Source organism: Salvelinus alpinus, chromosome 15, assembly GCF_045679555.1.
Source record: "Salvelinus alpinus chromosome 15, SLU_Salpinus.1, whole genome shotgun sequence".
Taxonomy (NCBI): domain Eukaryota; kingdom Metazoa; phylum Chordata; class Actinopteri; order Salmoniformes; family Salmonidae; genus Salvelinus; species Salvelinus alpinus.
The window spans coordinates 16,599,088-16,624,561 of NC_092100.1; the positions used below are offsets into that span (position 1 = coordinate 16,599,088).

The following is a 25,474-nucleotide window of genomic DNA, read 5'->3' on the forward strand; positions in this document are numbered from 1 at the left end:
GCATTCCTTGAGTCACACCACCTCAATCAGGAGTGTTTCAGAAATGGAAATGGGACTCAACAGATTGATTGTATATTGTCAGTTAATTGTTGTTCCAAATAATTGTTGGCATTAACATTGTCTCCATAAATTGGTGTGACTTTTCACAAATGGTCAAACAAATTAGTTATGTGTATTGTCTACATTTCTAGATTTTATATAATGAATATGAATAAAATATTGATTTGTGAATAAATATAACTTGGTTTTAATGTTCAACCACACAGACTTTATGTGCATGGATCAAGGGTCAGGCAGGAGTTAAGCTACATGGGTCATATGAATATCCAGCCATATGATAATATCTAGCCATGTGATAATATCCAGCCATGTGATAATATCCAGCCATATGATAATATCTAGCCATGTGATAATATCTAGCCATGTGATAATATCCAGCCATATGATAATATCTAGCCATGTGATAATATCTAGCCATGTGATAATATCTAGCCATGTGATAATATCTAGCCATGTGATAATATCCAGCCATATGATAATATCTAGCCATGTGATAATATCTAGCCATGTGATAATATCTAGCCATGTGATAATATCTAGCCATGTGATAATATCCAGCCATATGATAATATCTAGCCATGTGATAATATCCAGCCATGTGATAATATCTAGCCATGTGATATTTTCTAGCCATGTGATAATATCTAGCCATGTGATAATATCTAGCCATGTGATATTTTTTACTTAAAGGTCATTATGAAATTAATGCCAGGATGAAGTAGAAGTGTATTTGTTTATATCCCGATTAGCTCATAAAACTGTCAGTATGTCCACATTTCATTGGCATGAGTGCATGGCAAAGTCAATATAATTGAAAGCCCATTTTATTGTTTTGATAAATTCAAGAAAAATTCTAATGAAGGTTTAAGTCAGCCAGGTTAATGAAATGTGTCCACAATTTATTTGATGAGAACATTTATTATGATGACTTTCATTTCTTGGACTATATCACATTGTACCATTTGCTGCCTATGGCTCTGTTCCCACCTGGCATGATATTTCTTGTCCCCCATATCTGATCTGTTATAATCCTCCTTCCCTTCACCCAGTGGTCCAACTTCATTTATTCTAGTTGTAGCAAAGTGGGTAATATCAAAATGACAGTTATCTTCATAGGAAACTGCTACAGTATTCCACTTCCAAGTCATGGCCGATGCAAATCAGCTTTATATTCTAACTTTGGAGGTGATTTCATTAGACTCGTTCACAACCAGTTTGAAAATCATTCCGGCACTTCCAAGCACTGAATATAACTTTAAGTAATGTAATGCCAGGTGTAAACAAAGCATATGACATTCATGGTGGACGACCTTGGACATTTTAATCCGATTCGTAACATAGCATATACAACATTTCAGTTGCAAGGATCTTGACAAAACTTTCAAGAATAATGTCTTCGTCTTTGACAAAACTTTCCTACATACTGCACACTCACTATTTGTCTTTAAGGGCTGTTTATACATTATCAATGGCCATTATGTGACAATGTTTGTGTGACAAAGAGACTTGGTTCATTGCATTACTGAAAACATGAGTAAAACATGGAAATGTTACTTGTTGACACAATTCAACACTGCACATTTAATGAGAATAAACAACCCTTAAATTTCATGGAGATTAAGCCAGATTAGTTTAACTTTTGTCAAGCACTTTTGTCTTGGTTACATCTCTGAGAACATATGACCAGAGAACATATGAACAGGTGATGTTACAACTACAGAGAATGTAAATTTAAATTTTTAATGCTCGAGTTCTTTGACCTATCACTACTGGCAGCAAGACGTTTAAGCAAATATTAACACATTTCTGTAAATAGTTATACAGAATAATTTCTGTAAGAGTACACTTCTGTAAAACCCAACAGTTGTTTCTCTCTTAGTGACCATCAGCCACCTTAACACCATCTTTTACCTGCCTGTGATTACTTTAAGTATAACTGATTCTAGAGGCAAACACAAATATGTTATAGCATTCAATAGACAAAGGCATTTACAGCTATTAAGTTGAAATACAGTCAAGTCATTCAGCCTGTTCATGTACAACGAGCATCAATGAGCATGACGTTTCCTCATTGCCACTTGATCCAGATTGCAGATGGACTAGAAATGCATGTTTACTGGTTCTTTTTTGTTGAACTTTTGAAATAATGAAGAATACCACTGAGAAGTTGATTTTAGTTCAACATCCACAATATTAAGAGGTGTAATACAGGTGTATTTAACATGCTGTAAGGAGCAACACAGAGTTGGTTTTGCTCACTGGGAAGCTTATAGTTCTACTGTATGCCTGCACGCGTTTAAATACTACTTTAAAGACAGAATACAGATAACACAGAGTTCCAGCAGTGCTGATTGTTTAAGGTTAACTATTAGCAATAATAATTCCTGCAGTGGTTCAAAAGTGAAGTCTAACAGTGTTGTATCCTCAGTAGTGAGTAGTGTGGTGAAGGCGAAGCAGTAACATGTGAGTACATAAGAAATACTGTACATGAGATGATGTCCTTATTTTGATGTATTTCAATGGTCTTTTTCAAATGAGTTTGGAGACACAGTAGTACCTTTCCAAAAACACACAAGTCTTCTAGCTGGGTTTTCACTCAATCATTTGCATATTGTTTTTCATTAATGGTACTTCCTTCATTTTGATGATGGTACTCTATGTCTTGAAATCCACATACAATTTTCTGTTTTTGTATGTTGTCATGTCTACACTACTTTTCTAACAGGCAATGATTTATATACAAATACAAAAAGTACAAAAATGTTATTTTGTATGAGAATAGGCTATTCCCCGTAACTCCTCTCTAAAGGATAGTGTTAGTCTATCCATTGAACTCTTGTCTTATGCATACATCCAACTTGTATGAATGGCATGTGGGATCAGATGATTTGACATGAGAAGTGTTCTTTTTTGAAGACACATTTCTGATGCAGTGAGAAAAAAAAAGGTTCAATACCCGAGGTAAAATGATTGATATTCACAACTAAGCCACCTGAGTGTTAGTATCAATCAGGAACACAGTAGGATTTTATTCATCTCAAATGTACAGAAGTACATACGGTACTACGTAGTAGCTACTGCGCTTCAGGTTTATCACATGACTTCTCATTGATTGTTGTTTCTTGGCTCTGTGCGTCTTGCAGGCAGCAAGCCATGGGGCTGGGTATGTAGTTGAATGGGGTGACCCTAACCGCCATGCTGGGGGAGCTCTGACGGAAATGACCGACGCCACCTGTGTGAGTTTCCACAGAGTGTGAATTTCCAGTAGAGGCTGTGCTGTAGCTCTTTAGGGATCCATCAGAGCCTCCATCTTGGCCGGAGGCAATGCTGATCTTTCTAAGGAGGGCTAGTCTCGCTGCCTCCTCTGAGATGACTGGAGCTGTCTCAACAGTTGGAGAGGTGCTTGAGTTGGTCTTGTTGGACGAGAAATCCTCTGTTTGGACTGTGGCATCGCTCGTCTTTCTTGACTTAAGTAATATGGTCGGCATTTTCCCTGGCAGTGCTGGTGGTTTTGGTTTTGGCCCTTCAAGAACAGGCAACAGAGGCAGTGCAGTAGATGGCAGAGTGCTCTTCAAGATTTGAGGAACATCCTCATCCCGAATTCTCCTCCAGGTGACTCTGTCATTGAGACATGATCCAGTTCTCTGCTGCTTCTTCTTTGTATCGTCCTCACTCTTGGCTCGCCCACTTGAGTCAGAGGACGAGGAGCGGAGGGAGGAACGACTGGTTACTCTGCTCAGTATGTTAATGCTGGGCGATGAGGAATGGCGCTTGATTGTGTCTCTTTCCTGCTGCTTGGTTGCAGAGACGTTCCTCTGAGGCAACCTGCAGGGACTCTCTGAGCTGGTTCTCCTGGCTGGATGCCTGGTTGAGAGGTCTCGGTCACTAGAGCAGGCTCTGGACAGAGTCACAGTCTGCCTTTGTAGCCCCTGCCTTGACTCTTGCCTTTGCCCTGGCCCCCTTCCTTGCATCCTCTTTGGTCCCTGAGCAACTGCCTTTAGCTCTTGGCATCGAGATGAGCAGAGGAAGACGGCTGGAGCACCTGGGATTGCTTTTCTGGGCGATGCATGCTGCGAGGTAGGAACAGAGCGTGAGGACGGACCGTCACGTCTCATCATAGTCTTTGATTCCTTGATGAAGGTCAATTGCCTCAGGAACCCATTGCGGTCAGATTCGCTGCAGCTTGAATGGACAGATGTCATGCGATTGGCTGGAGGAATTCTTTTTCCTGCCACCTGACTGTTTTGCCTGCTGATACTTGTGGGTTGGTTGGTTACCAATGGTGATAGAGTTCTGGACTGTCTTGCTGCATTCTGCATGAAGGGTATTCGAACGGGTGACTTTTGTGTTTTGTGTGCTGGAGATTTTGGGGTCGGATTTGAAGGAACAGTGGAACGTCCCTTCCTTTCAGGTGGACTACTTGCTGGAGTGGTATCTTTTTTGGAAACAGATTGACTAGTTTGTGAGGGGAAGGTTATTTTCTTCGGTGACTGTCTCGATGGAGTAGAGCTTTGAGATGATCCAGATGATGAGCTCTTTGGTATCCTTGGAGGTGGGGTTGAGCTTCTTTTCGGCAAACACCACTGTGTGGAGTCATGGGGTTGTCCCAAACGGTGGAGACTCCTTGACCTCTGTTGAGCAAGGTTTGGATTCTTTGGAGCATCTGTCTTGGGTGACATTTTATTAGGAGGAGGTATTTGTGAGAGATTTATCTCTTTCTTAGGGGTGTATGTCACTGTTCTACCTCTGAAGACCACTGGCAGATTTGGAACTGGCTTACGTTGGTTAAAGTCCAGAGGTTTGTTAGCTTTTTTGTCCTTAAAGATCTTCTTTTCTTTAGGAGTAAAACTAGATCCAGACATAAAAGAGAGGACAGATTCAGTCTCTTCAGAGGACGGTTCTTGAGACTTTGATGCTTGTAACCGTGTGACAACAGAATTAGCGCCTTCTTGTATTTCTCTCCATTCAACACTGTTGAGGTCTGAGTCTTTATCCGAAGCCATATCATCACTGTCAAATTCTTGTTCTTTGTTCCATCCACTGGCCACATTCTGCATTACGTTTCTTTGTTTCTGCTTCTTCTCTGCTTTCTTTCTTGCAGAGAGCTTCTTCCTCTGCTTGGGCATTGCAGATGTTATGCATTTTTGCAGAAGATCATCCTCTGAATCCATACTGACTGAGCTTAGTGAGCTTTGTTCCTCATACTGATTGTGGATGTGCATTGGTCTTTTTTGTTGGGCCTGGTTAGATATCTTGTTGTGTTTGTTTTTCACCCATATTTGCTGGGCTTTTGATTGGTGTTCCTCAAATTCTGCATCAATCAAAGAGCTAAGAGATCCACTAAGAGAGTAACATGGGGGCGTTTCGTCCATTATTAGTTTGTGCTTGATCCTATTAAAACCTTTGGGTCTTGTCTGGGAATTGTCAATCCGACCAATATTAGTCATACTTCGGGAGAGAGTGTTCTTGCTGGACTCTCTCATCTGTTTTTTCCCTGCCCTTTTAATCACTCCCTCCTCTTTGTCTGTCTGTTCATTGTATAAGCAGTAAATGGCTTCCTTTGTAGGACAGCGGATGGACTGAAAAGCCTTGTTCCCCTGGAGTGCTCTCTGATTTTGGTTCCCCTCCGTGTTTGGCTTTATGATAGGCAGATCCAGTTTCCTTGTCAGGACCTGTCCCTGCTTTTGTCTTTGTTGATTGGGTGATTGATCATGGTTTCTCTGGTTAGCCACTCTATCAGCCACCTCTTTGCTCTGCATCAGTACTCTTTGAGTGGGAATGACATGTTTGATTGACCTGTTCATTTGATTGACTGGTATGTCAGGCTGACTGGTCATTTTAGTGGTCTTGTGGAAGTGCGAGAAAACCCGAAGGTCTTCAATTCTCTTTGCCTCTTGATCCAACAATTCCTGTTTGTTCATATTTCTTACCCTCCAATCTTTTGCCCCCTTGTCCCTCACTGGGTACTGAAGTGTTTCGTCACTTAACGATGTCGTGCTGGAAAAGTTTACGGGAGTGCCCTCGGCAGAATCAGTATATGAGGAATCATCAAGATATAAGTCCTTTTGTTGCATTACAATCCTTCTCCCTGAGCACATTTGATTGGCATTGTTAGGAACCATCATATAAACAGGTATAGGTTTTCGGGTTTGTGAGTTTAGAACATGGGTGGGTAAGGTGGAGATCAGGGAGGGCCTTACTTTCCTGAACTTGGAGGGCATTGCTGAATTGATGCATTCTTTGAGAATTTCTATATCATCATCTGAATTGCCCTCATTGTCATCTGGCTCTCCCTGAGCCTGTGGGAATGTTGGATTGTTGTCCTTTTGCTGGAGTATGGGGGTCAATTTCAGTTCCACATCCTTCTGAATGAAGTGCTCATGAAGAGGTAGAGCACTCAAGCTGGAGGCACATGAAAAGTTCTCTGTGGGTTTTTCCACTGTAAAGTAGATCATGTCTAAATCTGGAGGCAGGTTGAACCTTTCCTTAAAGTCTGCAATGTCCATGAACTTGCGCAAGCTGCTTTCCCACTGCCCTGCTGTCCCGGCGTTTTGGGTTTCTGGTCCATTTGATTCAGCAAAGCATGGGGTTTTGCTTCGACTGGGAGGCATGGTTTGCCCTGGACTGTCAGGAAGATCACTTGGACTTATGGTCCCACTGATCATTTCGCTGCATGGATCACTTAGTATGGAGCTGGCAATTGAGTGAGATTCAAAGCTACCCAGTGAGCTGACCGAGCTACAACGGCTCATCACAAGTGGGGTCTCATGGATGTAGTTCTCTGACGAACTTGAAGGTGATCTGTCCTCAAGTATGCCTGGTGATACACCCCTCAGGAACACCTTTTCATGTTTGGTGGGGCAGGGAATTTCAATTGGATCAGTCCCAAGGCTTTGACAGGTTTTTGAATCAGTGACTAGCAGTTGGCTATCACTAAGATCCTCCAAGGTCTCATTCTCCTCCTCCCTTTTTACCAGATCCTCATCTTCCACTTCAATGATCTCAAGTGATGAGTCACTCTCCAACTCATTTTCACTTTGACTCTGCCCGTCAAGAGCTTCATCGCCAGAGGAGAGGGAGGACAGGGAACTGCAACGGGAGAAACAGATTGGTGTGTTCTCCACTGAATACTTCTGCAGTGTCTCCATTGGTCCAATGGTAGGACTTCTAGCAGAGCTCATTGGAGAAAACTTGGTTAAACTCCCCCCAGTCATCACAGTTGGGACCCAGGCTTGTCTCCTCATTGCTTGAGCTGCATGTACATTGATGGCAGTCTTTGCAACACCAAACTTAGCGACACTTTGAATTAGAGGGACATGTTGATAGGAAGGGGAAAGCTTTATGGAAGTCATGCTGACATCAGAAGAGAATTTAGTTGATGCACTAGCTGGTGTTTGAGGGGGCAGCGCTTGGCTCTTCTCTGTTTCTGTGCTATTAAGATCAGGCAATTTCACATCTTTGCTGTCCACAGAATCTCTCTCTGGTACGTCGATCTGACTTGTCTCATTGAGGACATGAGCTCCGACGTTAAGGTATTCTTGATGGGCCACCCTAAGATCAAGCTTGTTAGGCCGTCTCGCTGAGGGCCTAATCTGGTCCTTGCTACCACAATAGCCATCACTGGTGCTGCCACTGTTCAGACTGTCAGTGGACAAACTTGCATGGGTAGTTTTGAGACGTAAGATAGCATGGGCTCTGTTTAGACGTTCTCTGTGTGCAAAGCTGCTGGTATCAGAGAGGCGGCAGGGGGAGCATGACTTGGCCCGGGCCTCATGGAGTTCATCTGATCCATAGGGCAGGTCTGCAAAATGGTCCTCTGAGCTAAGGCTAAAGCTGTCCTCTGAAGATGTATGCATGGTAATGTCCTCCACAAGCTTATCAATCTTAGCCACAGTGTTGGTGATCTTTTTTGCTAATTTTTCTGCTGCAACAGACACCTCATCTTCTGGAGGCGCTGGCTTCTTATCCTCTGTCTGTGGTGGCTCCACATCTCTCTCCAGTTCACTGTCCTTCTTGCGAGGCTGGTTTTGAAGAAAGTTGGAGTTGGTCAGGAACATGGAGAGCATGGAGAAACTCCCTGTGTCCAGACTACTGGAGACATTAGGGGCCTCATCATCGTCAAAGCAGCCTGAGTCAGATGCATAATCTTTTGCCAGGCTCTCGATGTGCCGCAGTGGCTTGTTGATGCTTGGATGCTTGGCACAGGTTTTTTTTTCAATAGAATCAAATGTCTCCGCCAGGTGCTTTGCATCTAGCTCAGCCTCTAGTGCTTTCTGCTTCCTCATGTAGAGTGAGGGCATGCAGGAACCAGGGGATATGACCGCGGCATCCTTATACTTGAGGGGCCGGTTCGTGAGCAGGTTCCGTAGAGCTGCGGCACTTCCCATGGCTATCATTTTGTGCTTGGAGTGGATGAGGTTGCGCAGCATGCTGACCGCTCCCAGGTCCCACAGCAGCTCCTGGTCCTTGGGACTGCGGGCAGAGAGATTCCAGAGGGTCCCACAAGCGTTGCTCACAATTGTCAGGCTGTGGGAGCGCAGGTGCTGTAGCAGCGTTTGGAGGCAGTTGTGGTCCCTGAGGATTTGCCTGTGTTGAAAGAATGGGAACATACTAAGTATACAAGCATGTCAGAATGAAATGTGCAGACATTGATGACAATAATCATTGAACAATTGCACTGATGTGGAATTCCATTCAAGGAAATACCTGTAATCGTCCCTGGTGGCCACAAGACTGGACACATTACGCAGGATGCCACCTCCACTCTCAATGATTGCCAGTGAGTTGGTCTGACATCTGTAGGTGAGGGTGCTGATCAAGAAACCCAGAGCCCCATCTACTGAGCAAATGGCCACCTTGTTCTCAGGACTGTGTGCTGACAGATTCCACAGAGCGCTGAGGAGGCTCTTCAAGGTGGATTCCTAAAATGGGTTTTTGCATTAACATTGCATTAGAGATTAAAAAACAATATATATTTTGCAATTATTTCCTTTGATAATTGCTTTGGTTACAATTGCCAACATGTATTAATCACATAATCTAGGTGTGATTTTACCTTTGTAGCTTGAAGAGCACATGTTATCAATCCTGTTACACTCCCCACGTCTCTCAGGACCCTCTTGCTGTTGATGTCTGCACGCCATGACAGATTTCTAAGAATACTCGACACTACCTGTGAGGGAACAATAGACATAACCTCTTCAGCCATGTGGTATTGGAAAAATGTATTTGAAGCACTGAAACTAAAAAGAGTAATGCCTAGTGATCCTGAAAGGGTGACAGAATTAATACACTCTGGAAGTAGTTAGTATAGTAGTAACAACATCGAACCTGATGTAGTTCCTCACTATCAGATGCAAGTTGGGTGACAATGGCCTGCAGGCAGCTTTTCTTTGTGCAGAGAGTGGCCTGTGTAAAAGAAAGGTCAGACATATAGTTGAAGTCGGAAGTTTACATACACTTAGGTTGGAGTCATTTAAACTAGTTTTTCAACCACTCCACAAATTTCTTGTTAACAAACTAGAGTTTTGGCAAGTCGGTTAGGACATCTACTTTGTGCATGACACAAGTAATTTTTTCAACAATTGTTTACAGACAGATTATTTCACTTATAATTCACTGTATCACAATTCCAGTGGCTCAGAAGTTTACATACACTAAGTTTACTGTGCCTTTAAACAGCTTGGAAAATTCCAGAAAATTATGTCATGGCTTTAGAAACTTCTGGTAGGCTAATTGACATCATTTGAGTCAATTGGGGGTGTGCCTGTGGATGTATTTCAAGGCCTACCTTCAAACTCAGTGCCTCTTTGCTTGACATCATGGGAAAATCTAAAGAAATCAGCTAAATCTGAAGACCTCAGAAAAAAATGTGTAGACCTCCACAAGTCTGGTTCATCCTTGGGAGCAATTTCCAAATGCCTGAAGGTACCACTTTCATCTGTACAAACAATAGCACGCAAGTATAAACACCATGGGACCACGCAGTCATCATACCACTCAGGAAGGACAGGCGTTCTGTCTCCTAGAGATGAACGTACTTTGGTTCGAAAAGTGCAAATCAATCCCAGAACAACAGCAAAGGACCTTGTGAAGATGCTGAAGGAAACAGGTACAAAATTATCTATATCCACAGTAAAACGAGTCCTATATCGACACAACCTGAAAAGCCGCTCAGGAAGGAAGAAGCCACTGCTCCAAAACCGCCATAAAAAAGCTTGACTACGGTTTGCAACTGCACATGGGGACAAAGATTGTACTTTTTGGAGAAATGTCCTCTGGTCTGATGAAACAAAAATATAACTGTTTGGCCATAATGACCATCGTTATGTTTGGGGGGAAAAGGGGGGGCCTTGCAAGCCGAAGAACAACATCCGAACCGTGAAGCACGGGGGTGGCAGCATCATGTTGTGGGGGTGCTTTGCTGCAGGAGGGACTGGTGCACTTCACAAAATAGATGGCATCATGAGGACTGAAAATTATGTGGATATATTGAAGCAACATCTCAAGACATCAGTCAGGAAGTGAAAGCTTGGTCACAAATGGGTCTTCCAAATGGACAATGACCCCACGCATACTTCCAAAGTTGTTGCAAAATGGCTTAAGGACAACACAGTCAAGGTATTGGAGTGGCCATCACAAAGCCCTGACCTCAATCCTATAGAAAATTTGTGGGCAGAACTGAAAAAGTATGTGCGAGCAAGGAGGCCTACAAACCTGACTCAGTTACCCCAGCTCTGTCAGGAGGAATGGGCCAAAGTTCACCCAACTTATTGTGGGAAGCTTGTGGAAGGCTACCCAAAACATTTGACCCAAGTTAAACAATTTAAAGGCAATGCTACCAAATACTAATTGATTGTATGTAAACTTCTGACCCACTGGGAATGAGATGAAAGAAATAAAAGCTGAAATAAATAATTATCTCTACTATTATTCTGACATTTCACATTCTTAAAATAAAGTGGTGATCCTAACTGACCTAAGACAGGGAATTTTTACTCGGATTAAATGTCAGGAATTGTGAAAAACTGAGTTTAAATGTATTTGGCTAAGGTGTATGTAAACTTCAGACTTCAACTGTAAGTAATTTATCTTTATTGAAAAATGCCTTTACAAATCAGATAAATATGTATCCCTCTCAGTGGTTCGATGCTTTTCGGATGATACCTTGTTGACGACATCTCCGAAAGTAAGGTTTGTCAGTGCCATTCCCGCGTAGCGTCGAAGTGCCATATTGATGGGATCGTTCAGCATGCCGTACAGCTCCTGGTCCAAGTGCATCACCTCTGCAACCACCTGCAACCCTCCTAAACAGATACACCCGCCATGCACATCACAAACTGAATAATAGATTCATTCACATATCATATTTTTCTTTATGGTTATGCTTTATCGTCTGTGTATATTTCCCATTGACGTGTTGTTCACTAACCTAGTTCATTCATGGCTCTTCGGTAGTCCTCCTCAAAGGAGAGCTTCATGACAGCACACATGGCCTGGCATATCTGGGGCTCCACTGGCTCAGGGATGTCTGAACGGAACACGGACAAGTACATCTTGAATTACTCTCACATCACTATATAATCCACAGTCTGCTATAGAGATCACATTAATCTCCTAAAATAATCCTCCTCTACTAACCTGTGGTTGTAGTACCTCCAGGAGAGGGAGTACGCACATGGCTCTCAATCCAGTCCCAGCCGCTGTCACAGTGCGAGCGGATCTGCTCCAGCACGTGCAGCACCCTCATCTCCCGCCGGGCCTGGCCCTCGTCGGGCTGGGAGTACACAATGTTATGCAGGGCAGTGCTGGCTCTGGACTGGGCCTCCCGGCTGCATGCTACACTCCTGGCCGACTCTCCGGCGCCCCCTGGGCCGTCGTGCAGGATCTGCACCAGCAGGGGGACGCAGCCGGACTTGCGCATGGCGATGCAGCTGTCTTGGGAGCTGGACATGGCCAGCAGAGTGCGGGACATCTCATCTCTGTCCCGGTTGGCCAGCATGGAGAGCAGCCAGAACACCATCTCCACCTAATCCAGGTGAAATACATGGCCGTGGAGAGTACATATTTTATTCATTAACTTTTATTTTGGCAGATAAGTCGACTGAGAGATTTTATAGCAATGATTATAAGCATAACTTGCAGATTGTGTAATACCTTTGTGAAAACCAAGCATAGAGTTTATTTGTTATAATTTTTATTTTACTAGGCAGGTCAGTTAAGAACAAATTCTTATTTTCAATGACGGCCTAGGAACAGTGGGTTAACTGCCTGTTCAGTGGCAGAACAACAGATTTGTACCTTGTCAGCTCGGGGATTCAAACTTGCAACCTTTCAGTTACTAGTCCAACACTCTAACCACTAGGTTACCCTGCCGCCATAATTCATTGGTATTAGATTTAAAATGTGATTGAATTACTCCTGATTTGTTATGTCGTTAATGCATTTCTTTTGAAGCAATGTTTCTTTAATGTACAAGTGAATAGGTTGGTTTACTGTTAAGTTTAAGTTTCCCATGTATCTGGTTAAGTTGTGACTAATGAAGTAGCTTGTTAAGATGTGGCCAATGGGATAGTTGACCTGGTTAACAGGAGGCCTGGGTTGAAAATAAGAGAGAGGGGGACGTTGAAAATAAGAGAGAGGGGGACGTTGAAAAAAGAGAATGGAGAGACGTTATCAGTGTTGAAGAAAAACGACTAAAGAAGACTATAAGGAGGGAACAACGACATACCTACAGAGTTTTGAAGGGAAATACGGATTTTATTTTTTATAAGAGTATTATTATTTTGTTAAGAAAGACCTATTGGAGACTGGAGCTGCCTTCGCATTGTGGATACATTCAACATCCTCAAGGTTAGCCTAGCATCTTGCAAGGTCTGGAGAGAATTACTTGTGGACGATCGGCGAATTATGGTTTTCACGGGATGTCCGTTGCTGCTACGGAGTACTGGCTGCATTGAAAACTGTGTTTGCTGTGGATCTTGTGAGGACACCTGCACCAAACTGCTATACGTTGCTGAGGAAATATCTACGAGTAGTCAGTAACTGTAAGGACCAACGCTAGAGTAGAGAAACAGGTACGGTGAGTCAAACATTTAATTAGGAACAGACATGAAACAAGACAGGAACAGCGTCAGCACACGGGTATACAAGGACATATGACAATCAATGCTGAAGTAGGGAACACAGCGGGGAACAGACAGATATAGGGGAGGTAATGACAGAGGTGATTGAGTCCAGGTGAGTCCAATAATCGCTGATGCGCGTGACAGAGGAAGCAGGTGTGCGTAATGATGGTGGCAGGAGTGCGTAATGCTGGGGAGGGGGAAAGAGCGGGAGCAGGCGTGACAGTACCCCCCCCCCCCTCTAGTGGCACCACCCGGCGTCCCACCTGGGCGAGCCTGATGGGCCAGCCGAGGCACGGGTGCTGGACAAGCCGGCTGGGCGTGAAATCCCGACGAACCGGCAGAGGTGTGAGAGCCTGACGAGCCGGCTGAGGCATAGGAGTCTGACGATTCGGCTGAGGCATAAAGGCCTGTCTATCCCGCTGAGGTGTGGGAGCCCGATGATCCGTTGGAGGCGTAGCAGCCTGACGAGCCGGCTGGGCGTAAAAACCTGACGATCTGGATGAGGCTTGATGTGGGATGGCTGCCTTCCGAGCCAACCGGGGCAAGAAACCTCTCGAGCCAGCTTGGGCGTGACAGCCTGACGAGCTGGCTTAGGCACCCCCGGTTCTATCGGTGGCGGCCCCCGGACCCGACGTCACCACCAACCGGAAAGCCAGCACTCCCCGATGCTTCGTTTGTAAAGCCCTTTTTACATCAGCCGATGTCACAAAGTGCCGTACAGAAGAAACTCAGCCTAAAACCCCAAACAGTAAGCAATGCAGATGTAGAAGCACAGTGGCTAGGAAAAACTCCATAGAAAGGCCAGAACCTAGGAAGAAACCTAATCATTTTATCTGAAGTTAATACTCTAGTTTGTAATCACCCTAGCGAGTTTACAATAGGGATTCTTATGTCCTAATATCTCACCTAATATCCCATGTTGTTCAGAAATCTAAGTAAGGTAATATTGTAAGAGTCAAATTCGAGCCTGGTGAGAGGGTTACATATGTAAAACCATCGAAATACCCTGTTGGAAAATGGTGGTTGAATATTATCATAAGCATTTAAGATCGACTTTCACTACACATGGCTCGATGGGATCTGATTATTGTCCACACACAAATAGTCATCTAAAAAATGCAGAGCCACTAATGCAAACTCCATTCATTATTACTAAAGATGTGAAGATGGCCTTACTTTGCTTCCATCTCCTTGTGCATCCAGAGCAGAACCAGTCAACGCATGTTCAGTTTCTGGAATAGGCTGCTTTTCACAGCTTGAGGTCTGCAAAGAAAGAGAGGGATCGTAAATGACATGGTTTCAAACTGCTTCATGTCAATAAGGGTCATGTAACTGACATTAATAATTTCTCATTTTGTAGCATAAAAGTAAATTGCAGGCGGTTTGCTTAGAACTTTCTATTAGGGCTGAGAATTGCCTCACAATACCATATTATCACAATACATCGCTGCCGATACGATATGTATTGCGATTGTCACGATTCTATATGTATTGCGATTCTATACTGTGATTCTATTGCAATTTCCTAAGCATATTGCTCACTATATGTCGGCTGCAGAGAGACGAGAGAGCATGAGAAAAATGTTGATCAGTCATGGAAATAAAAGTGCTGAAAAAATCTTGGCTCAACTGAAAAAGAAGATGGAAAACAGGATGAAAAATACCAGAGTTTTGTGCAGGTACAGCCGACTAGCGCTAGCTAATACTACCTAGAAAAAAATCATAATAAATATATATATACAGTACCAGTCAAAAGTTACTCATTCCAGAGTTTTACATTTTTACTATTTTCTACATTGTAGAATAACAGTGAAGACATCCCAGAGAGAATGCAAAGAGTGTGCAAAGCTGTCATCAAGGCAAAGGGTGGCTATTTTTAAGAATCAAAAATATATTTTGATTTGTTTAACACTTTTTTTGGTTACTACATGATTCCATATGTGTTATTTCATAGTTTTGATGTCTTCACTATTATTCTATAATGTAGAAAAGAGCAAAAATAAAAAACCCTGGAATGACTAGGTGTGTCCAAACCTTTGACTATGCTTCTACACCTGCATTGCTTGCTGTTTGGGGTTTTAGGCTGGGTTTCTGTATAGCACTTTGAGATATCAGCTGATGTAAGAAGGGCTATATAAATACATTTGATTTACTGTATATATTATAATAATTGTACAAATCGATACTTGGAGTCAAAGTACTGATATAATATCATCCAAAACAAATCAAGACTGACCTTCAAGTGCCCTTGAAAAAATGTATTATGTTATTCATTTCAGTCTAAATTACAATCTTATTGATTATTTAAAATAGACTAATATCGTTGTAGATAAATTATATTCTATAATTATATTCAATACTGTATGTATTCAAATTTGAGTTGGTTAAGTTTATTGGGTTTAACAAACTTATTTTTAAATAATTACATCTGAATAGAAAGATTATGAACATCTAATTTAAAATAATGTTTGTTAAGATCCCATTAATTATCGTGCAAATATAATTATACCAGATAAATAGGCCAGAATAAATAACAAATGTATCCAGCCTCTGGCATTAGTAGATAATAGGAAAAAAAGAAATGACTTAAATTTGCTGTCCAAACATAAAAAAGTATTTAGTAGTCAGCATCAGTATCTCCTGAAGTGAACACCAGAGTGAGATGTTATTGTCAGTAGCAACTAACCGATATCAATACATTTAATTTCACCTCCTGCATCTTAATATTGGCACTGCAGACAGACATTCATGTCTTTTCTCATAAGGTATGAGTTGCACACTCCCAGCATACAGACACACTCCATTTGGATTCAACAAACCGATTGGCTCCATGACAAATCTTCAGAGAGTCATCTATCAACTCTTTCATCCCCCCAGTCGATCACCATGGTAACCAGGCTTGTGCCTGATCTCACCGAAGACTAGCTTTCAGACAAAGGGGAAGGGCTATTAGACATATTCTAGTCTGAATAGCTCCATCATGTTGTAAGAGAATAAAGTGTGATCTCGCCGATAACAAGATAAACATGCTAAATGTGTCTGTGTTTTGATGGATTGAATCTGCCGTGGCTTTCACCCATTTAATTGTCGTAGCCACACAGTTCAAATAAATAATCAAACGCTTACAATGGATTGCATAGGAACCTTCTGTGTGATGCAAGATGGTTGACAATAGCCCAGAAAAACATGGAACAATGTGTCTATTGTTGTCCCTTTTAATTCACATTCTTCCTGCATCCTGGTACTAGAGAACTCATTGCTATTCTCCTACAGAGCCCCAGAGGATAGATACACAGACACCTAAACGGGCTGGTCTGAGACCCACTCAACCGAAACACCCACTCCTGCTGTGCCAAGCTTGCAGTGCCCAAGCAACACTATACTCTTTGGGAGGAGCGACCAATTGGAGCCGAGCTGTGTTCTGCATAGCAGCACGGCACCGATAGAGCGCATGGTAAGTGGGATGGAGAGAGAGAGGTGGGGATAGAGAGACGGAGGGGGATAGAGAGAGAGGTGGGGATAGAGAGACGGAGGGGGATAGAGAGACGGAGGGAGATAGAGAGAGAGGTGGGGATAGAGAGACGGAGGGGGATAGAGAGACGGATGGGGATAGAGAGAGAGGTGGGGATAGAGAGACGGAGGGGGATAGAGAGAGAGGTGGGGATAGAGAGACGGAGGGGGATGGAGAGAGAGGTGGGGATAGAGAGACGGAGGGGGATAGAGAGAGAGGTGGGGATAGAGAGACGGAGGGGGACAGAGAGACGGAGGGGGATAGAGAGAGAGAGTGGGGAGATGGAGGGGGATGGAGAGAGAGGTGGGGATAGAGAGACGGAGGGGGATAGAGAGAGAGAGAGAGCAAGAGAGAGAGGGGGATGGAGAGAGAGAGAGTGGGGAGATGGAGGGGGATAGAGAGAGAGGTGGGGATAGAGAGACGGAGGGGGATAGAGAGAGAGCAAGAGAGAGAGGGGGATAGAGAGAGAGAGGGGGATAGAGGGGGATAGAGAGAGAGAGAGAGAGAGAGAGAGAGAGAGAGAGAGAGAGAGAGAGAGAGAGAGAGAGAGAGAGAGATAGAGAAAAGGTAAACAAGGTGATTAGCTCACTAAAGAACTCTAAAGCCAAAGATGTGTTTGGGCTGGACTCTACCTTTCTTAAAAACTACAAAGAGTCACTCATTGGCCCCATTACTAAGGTCACCAACACATCTATTGGTCTCGGGGTGTTTCCAAGGGTATGGAAGTCGGCCATAATAACGGCCATCTGACGTGAGTAACTACAGGCCCATTAGTATACTACCTGTGGTGTCAAAGGTTGTTGAAAAGTGTGTAGCAGAACAACTGATTGCCCACCTCAACAACAGCCCCTTCACATTACACTCCATGCAGTTTGGCTTCAGAGCGAAACACTCCACAGAAACGGCCAACTGCTTTCTTCTAGAAAATGTGAAGTCCAAGATGGATAAAGGGGGCGTTGTTGGGGCTGTGTTTCTGGACCTAAGGAAGGCTTTTGATACTGTTAACCATGAGACTCTCATCACAAAATTGTTCAAGTTCAACTTTTCCCCCGATGCCTTGAGATGGATGAAATCATACCTTGAAGGCAGAACTCAGTGTCTCAGAGTGAGTAATGAGCTGTCGCCCACTCTTAGCTATGATGTGGGTGTGCCCCAAGGGTCAATACTGGGGCCCCTCCTGTTCAGCCTGTACATTAATGATCTGCCTTCTGTCTGTACTGGGTCTGAAGTTCAAATGTATGCAGATGATACAGTGATATATGTGCATGCAAAGAGCAAACAACAAGCTGCACAAGAACTCACTACTGTAATGGTCCAGGTTACAAAGTGGCTGAGTGACTCGTGTTTGCATCTCAATGTGAAAAAAACTGTTTGCATGTTCTTCACAAAGAGGGCAACAGATGCTACTGAGCCAGATGTCTATGTGTCAGGGGAGAAGCTCCAGGTGGTATCTGACACAAGTACTGACATACTTGTGTCACGCCCTGACCTTAGTTATCTTTGTTTTCTTTATTATTTTGGTTAGGTCAGGGTGTGACGAGGGTGGTATGGGTGTTTTGTCTTCTCTAGGTTTTTTTGGTATATCTATGGGGTTTTGATATTGTCTATGTAAATGTAGGTCTATGGTGGCCTGAATTGGTTCCCAATCAGAGACAGCTGTTTATCGTTGTCTCTGATTGGGGATCCTAATTAGGTTGCCATTTTACATTTTTGTTTTGTGGGTTATTGTCTATATGTAGTTGCATGTCAGCACTCAGTGTTTATAGCTTCACGTTCGTTTTGTTATTTTGTTTTATTCTTCATTAAAAGAAGAATGTATTCCAATCACGATGCGCCTTGGTCTCCTCTATACGACGAACGTGACAACTTGATTCCAACCTCTCTTAAAAAGCATGTGAAAAAGGTAATTCAACCTAGCTAATTTCCGATTTATACGAAATTGTTTGACTACAGAGGTAGCAAAACTGTACTTCAAATCTATGATACTCCCCCACTTAACATACTGCTTGACTAGTTGGGCCCGAGCTTGCTGTACAACATTAAAACCTATTCAGTCTGTCTACAAACAGGCTCTCAAAGTGCTTGATAGGAAGCCCAATAGCCATCATCACTGTTACATCCTCAGAAAGCATGAGCTCCGGCACTTTTACTGAAACGTTCATTAATGTGCACTGTCCCTGTAAAAATAACATCAACTCAACTCAACTCAGGAGAGGAAGTAGTGAGGACGAGGAAAATTGACAATATGATCTAAATTGACTGAAAGCTACTGAGGCGGCGGACAATGTGAAATAAATAAATCACCTCTGAGAGGAAATAATCCTTGTCATCTTTCATTTTTACAGTACAAAATAATTTTGTGAAAACAGAACACAGGATTATCTGTCACTGTCACTTGCTTGTCTCAATCTCTGAATACAGTATGTTTACATGCAGACTAATAATTTGATATTAAACTGATTATGGCAGTAAGCCGAGTATGGCATTAGTCATGTAAAAACCTTACTCTGCTTATCTTAATCGGCGTTAGGTCATAATCGAAGTAAGCATACGCCGATTAAAACACCTGGTTTTATGAGCGATCTTTCAAATTATAAGGACATGTAAACTTCTTCATCATACTTACTGCGGTGTATTTGATCTGCACATGTGCCAGCAAGAGCAGCGTGAGCCTCCTTTTTTTGCGCGACTGAAGTGGGTTCGGGAAAAACTGAAAATATGCATCTAGAAATAGTTTTCAAATACAAACTTTATATGTCCGAACTGTGTTCTCACCTCACACAGGCTCTTCTCCTGGGTGCCTCTAGACTCCTGGGCCTCCTGTAGTTCTTTCTCCAGCTGTTCCAGACGAGCCACACGGATCTGTGAGGGGAGACAGAGAGAGAGTCTTTAGTCGCCACAGTCATTTTGTGGCACGACAAACATTGTCCAAACATTGTACAACACCCTCTGAGGGCAGTTTTAATATCTTGGTATTTTCATGTAAAATGTGAAGATGTGAACAGTTGCCAAATGTTACTGTGTGTGTTGCCATGACAGAGACAGACAGGGCAGAGTGCCTCTCCTTACCTGTGTCCTCTGGACCATTTCATCGCTGGTTCCGAAGCGTTCCTCCATGACAGAACGCAACTGCTGTGCCTCGAACTCCAGCTGCTGGCGAATGAGGTCAATCTGTATGGAGAACTGTTAAGATAAGGAAAAAGAGATTAGTTTCCGCACAACACAAGCCTCCATTTAGGGGCATTCTGAAACTAAATGGATGCTAGCTTCTCTGTCAAAGAGTTTAACCAAAGATTTAACCCAAGATAGACCAGAGCCTGTTGTTTCCAATGGGACCAAATTAATCCAAGTGGGCAGAACCAAGCATGAGCTAGAGAGATCCTACTGGCGCAATCTAGCATTTATTTGCATATTTCTGTTATGGAACGCCTACTCTGTGAAGTGCGCGTGTGCAATAACTGAATTCGCCCTTGCACTCCTTCTAAACATTTTTTTTTTTTTTACTTAGGCAAAGGGTAAAGTCTTTAAGAAGCAGTCCACTCTGTTTGTTACAGATTATAGTTTTGGAAAGAGAACTGTATGGAGACCGAATGTTTCATTGACGAAAGAATCTGCAGAATGTCGGCCAAAATCCATCTCGCTCCATCTTCTCACACTGCCGGCCACTGGGTTTCCTCTCATCACCATATTTGGTAGTGAGTGGAAACACCAAGTGGATGCTTCACATTTATACATCCTGTGAAATATCTGTCTCATTGTTCTATTTGATGGTTTAACTCTCGCCTGTGCGCCTGTTAAAACAATAATGAGTTGATTTCATGACAATGAACATGCAAGAAAGCAATGAGCAATAAGACATGTTGTGTCTGTCTATGAAAGAATAAAGTAATGCTCTACTCATACTCTAAACTTGTTTCCAAAGAGTCATTTTCAAACAACAAGCACACAATGAAATACGAGGGGGTGACAGTTTAAAAAAAGTGCCTACATTTCCTGCAACTGAGTGCTGAGTACAAGTATACTTTGTACTGTACTGCTGTCTGTTATGGTCCACTGTGTCTGAGTACTGTGAGGAGAGAATATTCTGGAGACTCAATGGTGTTAAAGTGCTCTCACCGTGTCGATGCGTGGCAGTTGGTTCAGCCGCTGAGACAGTCCCTGGAGCTGGCTGTAGTACCAGTGACGCTCCCGCTCCTCCTTGTCTATCTCACTTAGCAGCATCGTTCTGGAACACACCCAGATACATTTAACACTTTGACTACCATCCACCACAACATCACTGGGGATTCATAGTACCTCGCTTTTGTTTTTTTTGAAGGGACTAGTGATTTATAGTGAATTATAATTTTTAAGGTATTATTTTAAAGATGTTTGGTTTAGTATTACTAGTAATACATACATCTGATTGAACTATGGTAAAGTGCTAACCTCTCTTTGTAGAGGTCTTCCAGATGCTGGGCCGTAATGCGTCCGTCTCCCAGCATGGCTTTGGCCAGGGCTCCAGGGTGCACAGCCGTGCCCTCCCCAGACAGAGAGGAGCTCTGGCGGGATGAAGGCCGCAGGGGGCTCCTGGCTCTGGAGGAGGAGGGAGGCAAGCAGGCCAGACAATCGTCCATGTCACCCGACTGAGCTGCCAGACTGGCTAGACTGTCTGGGAGAACGCGCATGTTTTGCGGCTGGTACTTCAGCTCATAGTAGTTGGTCAAGTCCATGTGCAACTCTGAGAGAGAAATGTCATTCATATTTGGAAAAATAAATATGATTTTATTTTCTAAAAATGAATGATTGAAATGGCTGATATTGAATTAATTAATGAGTTGTGTACAATATCAGTCTAAACAGACATTAAATGGTGAGATAATAGACAGAAAAGCACAGTTAAGGCACACATACCTTTGAGCTGGTCCAGCACATCAGTCCTCCCGGAGGAGGCCAAAGTGCCAGCCTCCAGCTCCAGTTTGCTTTGCAGCCCCTTCAAAACCCCCTAGAGAAGAGAAAGCAATTCACTATCTGTGTCCAACCAGAAACCCAGTCAAATGAAATTGTTGTGGCCACAGTGAAACCAAAAATGAGTCACAACCTGTTGGGATTACAATGTCCTCCTAGAGATGAAAAAAGCAAAGCAACTACTGTATGCCTCCTATTCCTGTTCTTTCTTTTTCCTCAGGAGGCCGCCTGAAATCACAGCCAAGTCAATGTAAAATCCAAGCCTTTTCCTCAAATCAATATTCTCCAAGGGGTTGTTTTGAGGTTGGAAGGTTAGGTCTGTTTGCCACCAGTGTCTGGCTTTGTGAGCTCCCTACAGAGCGTCCTGGTTGTCTGCTGATAGCTCAAGCTGCCCTCAGGAATATAAAGGCTTTAGCTGGGGAGAATCCAGCTGTGTGCCAGAGGAGTGATAGGGCAGACCAGCATGAACTGGGGTTGGCACCTACAATTAAATCTCAAAATGGTGACCTATCCAGACTATTATATGATGCATGTCTATAAAAGCCAAACGTTTTGTTGACAAACAGACAGATACCTAACAGTAAACCCTAATTGCACATGTTGTGACAGGGAGGAGTGTATAGAAATCTGAAGCAGGTTTAGCCACAGAGACAAAAATGACTATCAAAGAAGAAATATCCTGTCAGACAAGCTGGGATTTCAAGCAGCAAAATAATCGATAACGAGAAAATGTCTTAGCGGGCTATATTGTCTAATGGTTTCCTTCTTCCTCTGCAGCTTGTCTCAATCCCTGGTGGTATCAGGGATTGAGACAAGTGCAGAAAGAAGAATGATTTGAAGGGTAGCTCAGTGCCTCGTCTATCCAGGCCAGGAATTCTAGCCATGAAGCATTAGTGTCTTCAGTCACTCAGGAGAGAAACCGGGTCACTAGCGAAGGAGTTACATGAAGTCTACAGCATCCTTCAGAATTGGGGCTGAACTCTATCCATCTGAGGCAGAACTGAGTGGATTTTGAATGGGGAAATGTCCTATCTCTATCTAAATCATACTATTAGCCATGGCTTGACAAAATGGAGGGCATGTAGGCATAGAGAAAATCCCAAAAGAAAAATGTGTCCTTTTAAAAAACAAATGACAATTGCTGCCATCTTTATGAGCATCAAAGCAACATATTCTCATCTGTGTCTTCATATTTAAAAAAATCTTAAGTCCAGATGAATAGAAATAACAAACATAACAAATGAAGAGGTCAAGGAAATGGTTGAAATTCCACCTTTCTAACCAATCATCAAATCAACACCCCAATGTTATCCTCCTATTCTTCTCCCTTAGCCCTGGGGTTGTCCCTCTAACCTCTCTCACCTTCATGTCGGTGGTCTCGTTTTCCAGCTTGGACAGGTGGTTGGAGTTGTCCTCCAGCTCTCTACGCAGGTGGGAATTCTCCTGGCGGAGAGCTTCCACCTGGTAGACTAGTTGGTCATAGGAAGCCGTGGAGTTTGCCATCTTCAGACAATGTTGTGGTCCCTGCAAGGCAGAAGAACAAGTGGGGCCGGAGGTTAATGAGCGTTGGAGATAACTTTCATGGCTAACTCCAGCACATTATGCATTGCTTATTATAATTCCATTGTGTCTTTGCAGCAACAGTTATAGGAAAACAGGCAGTTTATTTCATAATACAGTGCATTCGGAAAGTATTCAGACCCCTTCACCTTTTCCACATTTTGTTAAATTACAGCCTTTTTCTAAAAGTGTCCTCATCAATCTACACACAATACCCCATAATGACAAAGCAAAAACAGGTTTTAATGTTGTTGTTTTTTATTTTATTTTTTACAAATAACACATTTACATAAGTATTCAGACCCTTTACTCAGTACTGTGTTGAAGCACCTTTGGCAGCGATTACAGCCTCGAGTCTTCTTGGGTATGACGCTGCAAGCTTGGCACACCTGTATTTGGCACACCTGTATTCTCCCATTCTTCTCTGCAGATCCTCTCAAGCTCTGTCAGTTGGATGGGGAGCATCGCTACACAGCTATTTTCAGGTCTCTCCAGAGATGTTCGATCGGGTTCAAGTCCAGGTTCTGGCTGGGCCACTCAAGGACATTCAGAGACTTGTCCCGTAGCCACTCCTGCGTTGTCTTGGCTGTATGCTTAGGGTTGTTGTCCTGTTGGAAGGTGAACCTTCGACCCAGTCTGAGGTGTGTACTTTGCTGTGTGCGTTTTCCCTCGATCCTGACTAATCTCCCAGTCCCTATATAAAACAGCTCACCCATCTAAAAACAATACCCCATAATGACAAAGTGAAAACATGTTTTTATAATTTTTTTTCACATTTAGTGGAAATAAAATAAATAAATATCCCTGAGTCAATACTTTGTAGAAGCACATTTGGCAGTGCTTACAGCTGTGAGTCTTTCTAGGTAAGTCTCTAAGAACTTTCCACTCCTGGATTGTGCAACATCATCATTTTCAAAATTATTCAAGCAACTTTTGCCCATTATTCTTTTATAAAGTCTTCAAGCTCTGTCAAATTGGTTGTTTATCTTTGCTAGTGTAACGTCTGCTTCCAGCTCACACTCTCAAACACATAGATCCCCTGAACGCAGCTCACTCCAGATCCCAATCACCTGAATTCTGATCACCTGTTCACACACCGGTGTGTCATTATCACACACTATTTAGTTCAGTTCGTTGCACCCCATTATTGTGAGGTATTGTTTGTTTTGTGACACGCTTCTATTCGGAGCGCTGGTTTTCCTGTAATTTAATCCTCTCGTGTATGATAGTTTTTGCCTGGCTCACTAACGACCCTTTTTGCCTATTCCCTGCTTGTACTTTAGCCTATCGGATTTCCTGTTATCAACCTATTGCCTGATCTCCCAGACAACGATACTAGCATTTTCCCTGCCTGTACTGTTGCCTTTTTGGACCCCCTGTGTATGACCTTCCTGCCCCTGGACCCAGCTACCTGCCTCCTCCTGTGTATGACCTTCCTGCCCCTGGACCCAGCTACCTGCCTCCTCCTGTGTATGACCTTCCTGCCCCTGGACCCAGCTACCTGCCTCCTCCTGTGTATGACCTTCCTGCCCCTGGACCCAGCTACCTGCCTCCTCCTGTGTATGACCTTCCTGCCCCTGGACCCAGCTACCTGCCTCCTCCTGTGTATGACCTTCCTGCCCCTGGACCCAGCTACCTGCCTCCTCCTGTGTATGACCTTCCTGCCCCTGGACCCAGCTACCTGCCTCCTCCTGTGTATGACCTTCCTGCCCCTGGACCCAGCTACCTGCCTCCTCCTGTGTATGACCTTCCTGCCCCTGGACCCAGCTACCTGCCTCCTCCTGTGTATGACCTTCCTGCCCCTGGACCCAGCTACCTGCCTCCTCCTGTGTATGACCTTCCTGCCCCTGGACCCAGCTACCTGCCTCCTCCTGTGGTCCTTTACAAATAAACATCTGCTGTGCGCTGTGCTTGAAACCAGCTCTCTGTCTCCCATCGTATTCATTACAGCTAGAAAAACATTTTCAGGTCTTGCCATAGATTATCAAGTAGATTTATGTAAAAACTGTAACTCGGCCACTCAGGAACATTCACTGTCTTCTTGGTAAACAACTCCAGTGTAGATTTGGTGTTTTAGTTATTGTCCTGCTGAACGGTGAATTCATCTCCCAGTGTCTGGTGGAAAGTAGACAGAATTTTATTTTACACCCAAAAAAATTCACCTTTATTTAACCAGGTAGGCCAGTTGAAAACAAGTTCTAATTTACAACTGCGACCTGGCCAAGATAAAGCAAAGCAGTGCGACACAAACAACAACACATAATTACAC

General features: G+C 43.4%; 1 protein-coding gene across 1 annotated transcript in view; it reads right to left on the reverse strand.

Annotated features, from left to right (window-relative positions):
• Positions 1-868: 868 nt before the first annotated feature.
• The window catches only part of apc2 (APC regulator of WNT signaling pathway 2), a 44,427-nt gene continuing 19,821 nt past the window's right edge, over positions 869-25,474 (reverse strand). The window contains exons 2-15 of the mRNA XM_071342635.1: positions 23,008-23,169; positions 21,592-21,682; positions 21,127-21,418; positions 20,815-20,923; positions 19,768-19,881; positions 19,474-19,560; positions 14,364-14,450; positions 11,701-12,088; positions 11,492-11,590; positions 11,227-11,366; positions 9,391-9,468; positions 9,116-9,232; positions 8,767-8,981; positions 869-8,646 (exon numbers count right to left, since the gene is read on the reverse strand). Coding sequence (XP_071198736.1) covers positions 3,135-8,646; positions 8,767-8,981; positions 9,116-9,232; positions 9,391-9,468; positions 11,227-11,366; positions 11,492-11,590; positions 11,701-12,088; positions 14,364-14,450; positions 19,474-19,560; positions 19,768-19,881; positions 20,815-20,923; positions 21,127-21,418; positions 21,592-21,682; positions 23,008-23,148 — 7,470 coding nt within the window. The 5' untranslated portion in view covers positions 23,149-23,169 and the 3' untranslated portion in view covers positions 869-3,134. The remainder of the gene's footprint in view (positions 8,647-8,766; positions 8,982-9,115; positions 9,233-9,390; positions 9,469-11,226; positions 11,367-11,491; positions 11,591-11,700; positions 12,089-14,363; positions 14,451-19,473; positions 19,561-19,767; positions 19,882-20,814; positions 20,924-21,126; positions 21,419-21,591; positions 21,683-23,007; positions 23,170-25,474) is intronic.